Raw genomic sequence first — 10,379 nt, forward strand, 5'->3', positions numbered from 1 at the left:
CAGAGAAGGGGATAACATGGCTGGCAGTTGAAGCTAGACAAATTCAGGCTGATAAGGTGCAAGCTGAATGGTAATTTACCACAGGTCATGATGGATTCTCCACCACTCACTTTTTAATCAAGATTGGATTTTTTTTTCCCCTAAAAGCTCTGCTCTAGGAATTTTGGGACCATTCTTTGGCCTATGTAATACAGGTCAGATGAGATGATCACAATGCTCCCTTCTGGCCTGGGAATCTGTGAGAACTGTGGCTCCTACCACATGCTGTAATATTGACCATACTAGAAGTATTTGGACACATGTTTAACCATGAGTCATCTACTTTTTTTTTTAAACTGAAAAATTCCCCCCCGTATAAGGCAAACATGGGCATCACTTGGTGCCTTTGAAGACCCCTCCCCCCAAGCTATATTCTAATCCAAAATTTCACTTAAAAGCAAAGAGCTCCGTTTACCACGGTCTTTGGATGAAGAGTCAGAAGCAAGAACGCACTAAGGCTCCATGACCATGAAGTGATTTGGCAGATAAAAATCCTTTATTTGTAGATTTAGGATAAGGATAATATGAAGTTAGCTAGTAATCCTACTGAAGCTGCTTAAGTTAATGGCTAGGACTATTCATAAAGGAGAGCAGATAATTTAATCTAAACTCATATCTTCCTCTTCATCTTTCTTTTCCTTTGATTCTCCCTCCTTTTGGTCTGACTTGACATTGTTCTGCATTGCTTTAGCAAATGCTTCTACATCTGAAAAGTAAAGAAACATTAGTTAGGTTAGCTTTGCACCAAGAACAAGACTCATAATCATAAATTAGACTGAAGTTAAAATACAGGTCATTTAGCAGAGGAAACAGGATGGAAAGTTTGCTTGTATGTTTAGGTTTAACATGCAGATACATTGACAATCAATGGAACTTTACTGAGCTTAATACTTTACATATACACCCACTGGTCATAACAGATTTACCATACCAACATTTCCAGGCTTACAGAGCTGGTAACAGGCCCTCCCACTGTCAGAGGCACCAAGAATTACTGGTAACTTGATTTACCACAGTAGTGCCTTCAATTAAATATTCCCACTAGAAAAGCATTACCAGCTGAGTGACTGCTACAGGAAAAATATTTAAGGGTACATCTATATTACCTGGCGGGTCGTGTTCGATGTATCGGGGATCGATTTATCGCGTCTCGTCTGGATGCGATAAATGGATCCCTGAATCGACACCCATACTCCACCTCGGCAGGAGGAGTAAGTGTAGTCAACGGGGGAGCCGTGGCAGTCGACTCGCTGCCGTGAGGACGGCCAGGTAAGTTGAACTAAGATGGCGTAGCTGAAGTTGCGTATCTTAGTTCAAACCCCACCCGCTAGTGTAGCCCAGGCCTAAGTCCTAAATGTCACTGCAAGCTCTGCTGCATAAGTCTAGCACAGCCTTTTCTAGAGTGCTCTCTCAGACTGGCATCTCAGGCAAGAAAGCAGCCTTGAAGCTACTTGGGCATCAATACTGTGCAATCTTAGGTTAATAGAAGCCATCATCTCAGAAGAGACTGAACACACACACACCACATTTAGACTGTTATGAACAGGTGTTTGGTGATTTTATTTACTAAGTAAATTTTTCAAAAGAGCCCAAAAGCTCTTAATCCCCTTGACATTCAATGAGTTTAGGCACTTGAATGATTTTTGAAAACATTACCCAGCATCTATTCCCATGACAGATTCAGACCCTGCATTCAGTCATTTACAGGGCAACAATTATGTAAATCCATGTTCTTTCAAGAGAAAAAAATACTTACCACCTTTATTTGCTGCATCTACTGCCTCAGCTGGTAAGCCAAACTGACTCATTAGTGGGCCAAGTTGTCCTGAAGCTAAAGCAGCACTGAACATGCTCAATGCCTGTGAAATAGAGTCCAACACCACCAAATAAAACTTTGATTTCGTTTCTGCAATACCGAGTGGCTACTTCGAATAAATTATTCTTCATCTTGGTTTTGACATGGAAATGGTTCTCTACTCAATAGACTATGCTGACCACTCCAGATCTATTGAGAGCAGGTCTCACTTAAATAAAGGAACACCTACTGTGGAGCAGGCTTTAAAACGTCACTCCTCCGGCCCCTGGTTCTTGGTGTACTGTACTCTAAGGCACGGGTGGGCAAACTTTTTGGCCCAAGGGCCACATGACGGTTGCGCAACTATATGGAGGGCCGGGTAGGGAAGGCTGTGCCTCCCCAAACAGCCTGGTCCCCGCCCCCTGACTGCCCCCCTCAGAATCCCCAACCCATCCAACCCCCCCCGCTCTTTGTCCCCTGACTGCCTCCTCCTGGGACCCCTGCCCCCTATCCAATCCCCCTACTCCCTGTCCCCTGACTGCCTCAACCCCTATCCACACCCCTGCTCCCTGACAGCCGTTCCCCCCCCCCCAGACTCCCACCCTCTGCTCCTTGTCCCTGACCGCCCCTCCTGAGACCCTCTGCCCCTAGCTGCCCTCCCCCCGAGATCCCACCCCCTTATCCAGCCCCCCCCTCCCCCCCCCCGCTCCCGGTCCCTTGACTGCCCTCCTGATCCCTATCCACATCCCCGCCCCAACTCCCATTCCCAACCCTCCCTGTTCCCTATCCCCTGACAGCCCCCCCAGAATCTCTACCCCATCCAACCTCCCCTTCCTCCCTGACTGCTCCCCAGAACCCCCGCTCCCTTACCAGCAGCAGGAGCTTGCAGCCGTGACACATGGCCAGAGCCAGCTGCACTCCCCCACACTGTCCAGCGGGAGCGGCAGGCCAGAGCGCGACCCGCGCGGCGGCAAGGCTGCGGGGGAGGGGGGACAGGGACTAGACTCCCCAGCCGGGCGCTCAAGGGCTGGGCAGGACGGGCCCGCGGGCCATAGTTAGCCCACATCTGTGCTGAGGCCTGGTCTGCACACACATGGTGTTAATTTAAACCAATTTAGTTAAACCACAGAATATGTGCACTGACTCTTAACTCAATTTAAACAGTGCAAACTAAACTGCTCTAAATCAGGTTTAAATTATATCAAACTGTACCCACAAAGGGGTTTGTAGCAATTTTTACACAGATTTGTTAAACCTGTGCAACTTCTGTCTTCAGACATGCCCAAAGAGGAAGTGTGCAGTAAGAAAATCTCTTCCCTGACAACTTAAACTTCAAGTGACTGGCCATCTGCTAGCTTTAAGAAGGTTGCCTACCAGCTCTCCTATGAAGGGAGGTCCTGAGATTGCAGTCATGAATACTGTTCTGAGAGATTTCATTACAAAGAGAAGGGGGAAGCCCAGATCAAGGAAGAGAGGGGTCTTTAGACCATATGTGGGACTATGCCACTGCCATGGAAAAGTGAGCTCTTAGCATTTACTGAGAGTCCATCAATGGGGGAAAGCACAGAGACAAATAGGCTTTGGCCACATGTGTAGCTATTTTATGCACACAAAAAATGTATCGTATGTCTAAAGAGAGATTTGATTCTAACACTTCCATAAAAACCAACAGATGCCCAGTATTTGTTAGCTGCATGAAGCACAGGGAATTGAAATAGTTTCTTAGGGCTGGTCTACACTGAAAAGATAGCTGGGTTGACTTATGTTGCTCAGGGCTGTGAAAAACCCACATTCTTGAGTACCACAGTTAAACTGGCCCAATCCCCCAGTGTAGACAGCGCTAGGTCAATGGAAGAATGTGTCATTGTGACATCTACCTGCTGAAACTGGGGAGATGTCAGAGTGTTCTGAATCTCTTCTGCTGTCTGCGGCAGTGACTCCCCAGATGGAAGATAAGGCAGCAACCTCTCTTGAACTTCAGCATTTGCCAGAATGGGAGCCATGATCTCAGGAGTCAGCACACTGGCCAAGTCAACTAGGATAGAACACAGCTTTGTTAGACTAAACACAAAGCAAACTGGTTTACTTTAGCTAGAGCCACTAGTGCTTGGAGTGAATACGGAGATGTGACCCTCCACTGATTTCAGGGCACTCTCTGGGGCAGTCACAAGTACGTCACTTATCCAAAGTAGGTTAGGGTTCAACAGAAAGGCTTCCAAACCAATTTGAAATAATACAGGACAGTAAAATAGCTTTAAGGCACATATGGTATCCAACAGTGTCGGGTCAGAGTACTGTTACCTTGCTGTCCTCCGGCTCCAGCTGGCACATTCATAGTGGCTAAAATGTTCTGAAGGTCACTCAACTGAATGGGTTGAGTTGGGCTTGTTGCTGTGCTGGTTCCATTGCCCGAACTTGGTGCAGGGCTGGGACTAGTTGTAGATGCAGATGCAGCCGCAGGAGCAGATGGGGCTGGCGTTACACGTGTAGAAGAAGTAGTGGAAGATGGGGTTACAGCAGCTGATTGGCTGCGAGAACTAGAAGTGTAATTAATACAATTAACTTACTGCAGAAGCAGTTACTTCGCACTTTTATAAGCAGCTTCCAACCAACTTTGGCACCCCTGTGTGCATATATTACTCCCATTTTAAGAGGCAAGAAAGAGTTCTGATTCCCACTGTTCTCTTCTATTCACTAGACCAGTGGTTTTCAAACTGCAGGTCACGACCCAGTATTGGGTTGCAGAATGTAAGGCACTGGATCGCGGCAGGTCTAGTCAGCGCCGTCAACTGGGCCATTAAAAGTCCCGTTGGCAGTGCTGCTCGGCTAAGATAGGTTAGCCCCTACCTGTTCTCACACTGCACTGCGCCCCACAAGCAGCGGCCAGCAGCAGGCCCGGCTCCTAGGCGGGGGGGGGGGGGGGGGGGGGAGGGGAGTGCCACAGGACTCCGCGCACTGCCCCCGCCCGGAACACTAGCACCACACTCCTATTGGCCAGTTCCCGAGAGCCATGCAGAGCCGCTTGCACGCCTCCGCTAGGAGCCGGACCTGCTGCTGGCCGCTTCTGGGGCACGGTGCGGTCCGCGGTGTCAGGACAGGCAGGAAGCCTGCCTTAGCAACCCCATCTGCGCTGCTGACCGGGAGCCGCCCGAGGTAAGCCTGTGCCTCGGCCTCATGCCCCAGCCCTGAGGCTCCCCTGCCCAAACCCAGAGCTCCTTCCTGCACTCAAACCCCTCATCCCTGGCCCCAGCCCAGAGCCCTGACTCTCTCCCACACCCCAACCCACTGCCCCAGCCCTGAACCCCTCCCATACCCCAAACCCCTCATCCCCAGCTCCATTGAGTCGTGCGCATCAACAATTTTCTTCAACTGGGTCACGAGGAAAAAAAAAAAAAAGTTTGAAAACTACAACACTAGACCCCAGTTCAGTGGAACAATCACACTAAGAAGAACTACACAAATGGGTGTCTGTAGATCTTACCTTGATGATGAGCTGCTGGTTGGGGGTCCCCCACTTCCCAATAAGCTGGCCAGGCCAGGCCCTGTCAGTGCACCAAGCCCACCTTCCATAAATGATGGAAAGACATCGGTTTAGAAACTATTTTATGTTCATTCCCTTTATAAAGATAAAGCTATTCAGGTTTGACTCAACTGCACTTACAGGCAACATTGTTTTTGCTGTCTTTATGAAAATGCAGGTATTTTTCATTTTCTAATTTTAAACCCCATTAGAATAATCCCTGTCCAAAACTGCTCAACTCTTAGCTATATCAAAGGATGAAGTGGCCTTGGTTTGTATAATACAAACAAAAGCCCCTCACACAGCAAAACCCTTTCATTCAAGAAAATGGGTGTCGTCCCCCCCATAGCCCTGCATTCCCTTCAGTTTCAACTCTAATACAGGCATGCAGCACTAGACAGACAGCTCTGTGGTCAAACACTCTACAGACAGAGCAAAATCAAGTAGGATGGTCCACTGCTTCCAGCAGAAAACACAGCAAGGCATTAATGCATGGCAAAAGGCCAAGAAAATGATGAGGTAAGTGTCTTGTACACAAGAATTTACGATCAACGAATCCTCCACCCTGTTACTAGTCACAGCTTCTCTAAACTGGCAGCAGGAACAATCTACACAGAAGTAGAGGGTGGTTTAAAAGAGCTTTCAGTGATTTCTCCTTGTGATTCTTCTCCCGAACCACGTGATGGCCACTTGCTCCATTTAGTACATATTCCCCTTTTAGCTGCTTCTTATTCCAGGTCTAACTGCTGTATGCCTGTCCATATGACCATCTGCATTCTGTTGTCCAGTCTTCCCATCTATTTATTATTTTGTCTTTGAGAAAGGGACTGCCTTCTTACATGAAGGAAATGTCATTCAAATCAGTAAGAAAATAAGTCAGTGTAAGGTCAGTTTTAACCCAGGAGGAAAAACACCCTTATGGCATAAAGATATGAAAGTATTTTACCAAGTCCTCCTAAGCCCGTTGGTCCGATCAGCTGCATGAGCTGGTTATGGCTCATATTTCCCAGAAGGCTTTGCAAGCCACCCTCACCTAGAAACAAACACATTCTGAAATACAACATTCATATTTTTCACAACACTCTGGCTCAAGCAGCAGGAGATTAATTGACATATGCTGCAAGGAGAAACTGTTTCAAGTATTTACTATTTTAAAATGCTAAAAAAAAAAAAAAAAAACCACACCCACACACACTTAGCTTTAGAAAAAGGGAGGACTCCAGAAAACCTAACAGATACAACCAAGAGGAGTTTCTTCTTGCAGACTCATTTTTCAGCCTGCTCCTTCCTACTGTAGCAAAATAAATTGTGTTGCTAAGAGTGTCTCTGCATTTCTAGTAGAAGCCTTCTCCCCAGGTCACCCTCCAAAATCAGCAGGGATTTGGTTCCTAGAAAACTGCAAAGGGTGTATAAAAAAAACCTCTCAAACTAAGGAGAAGAGAATAGACTATACCTCCTAATGCTGAGAGCTCATGGCCTCCACTTCCACTCCCACCCAAAGCACCAGGTATTGGAGGATTGTTGAGATACTCATTCACTTTACGGCAGTGCTCCTCATCTTTATCAGTCTTCGGTTCCTGTAAGAGAGTTGTTTTTAAGCCTCCAAGCATCTTCAAAACAGACTAGACCCCCATCTAGCCCTTCCTTGAGTATTCCTCACATGTCTTGAAACAAAGGAATTCTAAATGTTATCGTTTACTTGTCACAAACCTGCATCCAGAAGAAAAGTCGCTTTGATCCTGCCTTGAACTTCAGCACATACACACGACCAGTAGTACACTGAGGTACCCTCTTAAATTCACAGTCATCAGGAAAGATAATCAAGTCCTGGAAAAGAGGTGGATTTAAATAAATAAATAAATAAATAAATAAATAAAACCAAACTTGGATACTTCTTTGCCCACTCCTCACACAAACATCTCTCTATGCCGTCTTCCACGTTGCCCCTTACACCAGATGTGTACTTCCGAAGCCCATTTGTAAAGCCACTACCTGTCTTACTCAAATCTCTTCTTACAGACACTTTCACTGGGGTTCACAATACAGAGTACAAAAGAGCCATTACAAAACTCTTAAGATTGAAATAATGAAGTTATACTCACATCTTCAACATTGCCAGAAGTCCTGTCCTTCCAACAAAAATGAATGAGGGAATCATCAGTTTGCTGGATATAAACAAGGCCTTTTCGTTTATCTGGAGTTACAGTACTGCCTTTTAGAGACATCTTTCCTGCCCGAAATTCCACCAAATATTTGCTGGATGAGCCGCGGGAGCCTGGCACCAGGCTTGGAAACAATGCACCTGAAGACATCCTGAAAAGAGACAATGGATTAGAAAATATGACTATATAAATCTCTCATCGTTTCTCTCTGCTCCTAGATTTCATTAGAACCTCAACCAAGAACTAACTCCACAAGAAAAAGTTGTCCACTATTTCTAGAATTTGCAATGCACTGCAGAAGAGCTGACATGTTAACAAATCCCTAGCAATTATATGGAAGAGGTTCTAACCTTCCCAACTCCATTACTCTCATGGCACTGATCCATTAAGATATTCAAAATGAAAATGACTTCTTCCTGAAACTCATTCTTTGATTCTAAGAAACATGACACAGGCCAGACCAATTCAGTATGATTCAGAGTACTACTATAATTGACCCTCTCTTTCAAATATTTCTAAAACACTTATCACTATAGTATCCAAGGTAATAATTGGCACAATAACTTCCATGGCAAAAAGCCTTCACAACTATACATTTGGTTTCAAAATAGCCGGATATATCATGCAGCGCATTCCACAAGTGCTACATTGCTTGATGCAGCCTACAAAACTACTCAGAAAAACATGTAGAGAAGTTAAAAGATTAGACTGTGATAAACCCACAGGAAGACCTTGTCACACTGGCAAGCAGACAACTTTGCATTTGCTTCTGAGAAGCAGGGGTCATTGTTTGAACCAGTCATTCCACTGCTTGTCCCAAGTTTAAGTGCTGTTAGCGTTTGCACAGAAGTTTGCATAGAACTTTACATCTTCAAAGTACTTTAAAAATTCTCATATCATCCACAAGCTAAGAAACCATCTTCATTTTACAGAAGCACATATACACAAAGAGAGGTCTGTGACTGGCCTCCGGTTGAATACTGAAGTAATCAGTAGAAGCAGGAACAGAAAACAGGAATCCCAACTCCCTCTCAGATGCACTAGAGGCCAAGCTGCCTGCTATACACTGCATATGCATTCAGGAAATAGGGCAGTGATCTTGAGCTATGTTTACCCAGGAGACAGTGCCTATGTAGGACAGCTTTGGAAAGAAATTTGATGCAATTCACTCCACGTGAATCATGTGACAGCCGGCCTGAAGTCTGCCCAAGTCTCCAGACTACCTGAAACAGCACCACCCCAGTTCATCTCGAGGGCTAGGGCTTGAACTTCATGAGGACAACTTAGGAAAGAGAGGGTCAGCTAGGGGACAGAAGCCTGGGCTGGGACTCAGGACATCTGGCCCTATTTCCAGCTCCGCCACTGGCCTGATGGGCGACCCTGGGTAAGTCCCTTCATCCCCCGGGGCCTCAGTTTCCGGGCCTGTAAGACAGGGCTGATGCTGACCTGCTGCTGACGGGAGCCCGGTGTTAGCCGGGGCGCTACTTGACATGAGGGAAGGGCACCAGGTCTACAGCTAATCCGCCCCACTACGGAGTCAGGCGGCTGGACGCGCCAGCGCCACCGCATCGGCCATTGCGCGAAGGCCAGAGCGGCCGAGTCACTGCCGAGGGGGCCGCAGGCCGTTCCCGGGGCAGCGCGGCGGCCCGACCTGCGCCCGCGGGGCCGGACTCCCAGCCGCGGGAGGGAGCCGGGGTTACAGCTCAGCCGAGGGAAACGCGCCAGGCCCAGCAGCCCGGGGGCGCCTCGCCCGGACCAGAGCGCTGCACCCGCCCAACGGCCTTTCCTCGCGGCGGCGCGACCCCGGCCCCGGCCCGGGCCCGGCCCCGGCTCTCTAGCCCGAGCCGCCCCCCAGCGTGCGGTTCGTGCCCAGCCGAGTCCCCGCACTTACCTGCCGCCTTTCCTCAGTCACCTCACAGGTAGCTCTTCCGGCTCCGAGTCCCCCGAGGAAACCTACCGGCTCCGCCCTCCTCCCCGCCAGCCATTGGCGCCGGCCTTCTCCGACGGGCTCTGATGCTCTTCCCATTGGCCGGCTCGTATGTCACTCACCGCCAGCCGGACCGACATGCACCGCGCCGGCCTCGCAGGGTTCGGTGGAGAGCGAGCTCCCGCGCCTGCTCCGGCTATTGTGCTGTGTCATGACGGCCGAACCACCCACAAGCGATGGGGGGAGGCCTTTGCGACCAACGGGACTGTGGAGCAGCTCATCTGTCCCTGCGGGGGGGAGGCGGAGCACATCAGCGCCTAATATGGAACTGATACTTGTGGAGCGGCCTATTCACAGCGGGGTTTGGGGGCGCGGCCCCTAGTGACGCCCAATGGAACAGCCTGGAGCGGTCTATCGATCCTAAGGCGTGCGGGGAGGAGCAGCCCCTACTGGCACCGAATGGAACTGAGTGTGGAGTGGTTCATCTGCCCTGGGGGGTGAGGGGGGGGGGGAGAACAGCTCCTAATAGCACCCAAGAGAAGTGGCTGTGGAGCGGCCCACTCACCCCTGCGGGGTTGGCGGAGCCCCTCAATGGAACTGCTTGGAGCAGCCCATCCATCCGGGGTGCAGGGAGGAGCAGCCCCTGGTGGCTGTGGAGTGGCCCATCTGCGCTGGGGGACATGTGGAGCAGCTTGTGCCAGGCCATCCTGCAGTGCCCAGCTCCCCTGGAGGCCAGGGCGCCGGGCGGGAGCGAGAGTCACCCCCCTGGGACCCACCATGGGACGCTGCTGCCTTCACCTCCAGACCTGGAGCCTCACCACCGGGGGGCAAGTCCCTCCCCAGGGGCAGGGGGTGCAGAACCCAGCCACCAGCTGCCCCGTGGAGGAGCAGGCCCATTGCCATGCACTGCCAAGGCTGGGATACGAGATGCGCGTG

The 10,379-nt window shown here is 49.3% G+C and overlaps 1 protein-coding gene across 2 annotated transcripts; it reads right to left on the reverse strand.

The window, feature by feature from the left end:
- Positions 1-513: 513 nt before the first annotated feature.
- Positions 514-9,510, reverse strand: ADRM1 (ADRM1 26S proteasome ubiquitin receptor). 2 transcript variants are annotated; one of them, XM_054046271.1, is made up of 10 exons: positions 9,408-9,510; positions 7,457-7,667; positions 7,065-7,181; positions 6,808-6,931; positions 6,301-6,387; positions 5,316-5,397; positions 4,136-4,371; positions 3,712-3,869; positions 1,796-1,898; positions 514-745 (listed from the first exon to the last, which is right to left on the reverse strand). In XM_054046271.1, exons 2-10 carry the CDS (start codon positions 7,664-7,666, stop codon positions 639-641), a joined length of 1,224 nt encoding a protein of 407 aa, XP_053902246.1. In that variant the 5' UTR covers position 7,667; positions 9,408-9,510; the 3' UTR covers positions 514-638. The 2 variants fall into 2 exon arrangements, with proteins under 2 accessions (XP_053902246.1, XP_053902247.1); XM_054046272.1 differs by lacking the exon at positions 9,408-9,510 and adding an exon at positions 8,963-9,030.
- Between the last annotated feature and the right edge of the window lie 869 nt (positions 9,511-10,379).

The sequence above is a fragment of the Malaclemys terrapin genome, chromosome 12 (genome assembly GCF_027887155.1).
Source record: "Malaclemys terrapin pileata isolate rMalTer1 chromosome 12, rMalTer1.hap1, whole genome shotgun sequence".
In the NCBI taxonomy this organism is placed as follows: Eukaryota; Metazoa; Chordata; order Testudines; family Emydidae; genus Malaclemys; species Malaclemys terrapin.

Bases quoted from the DNA above. Each gene is read 5' to 3' on its own strand.
- ADRM1 (XM_054046271.1), bottom strand. From the start codon at position 7,666: ATGTCTTCAGGTGCATTGTTTCCAAGCCTGGTGCCAGGCTCCCGCGGC. The intron at 6,932-7,064 runs GTTTGTGACAAG...ACTCTCTTACAG, and splicing joins GACTTTTCTTCTGGATGCAG to GAACCGAAGACTGATAAAGA. The intron at 746-1,795 runs GTAAGTATTTTT...TTTACTTTTCAG, and splicing joins AGATGCAGCAAATAAAGGTG to ATGTAGAAGCATTTGCTAAA.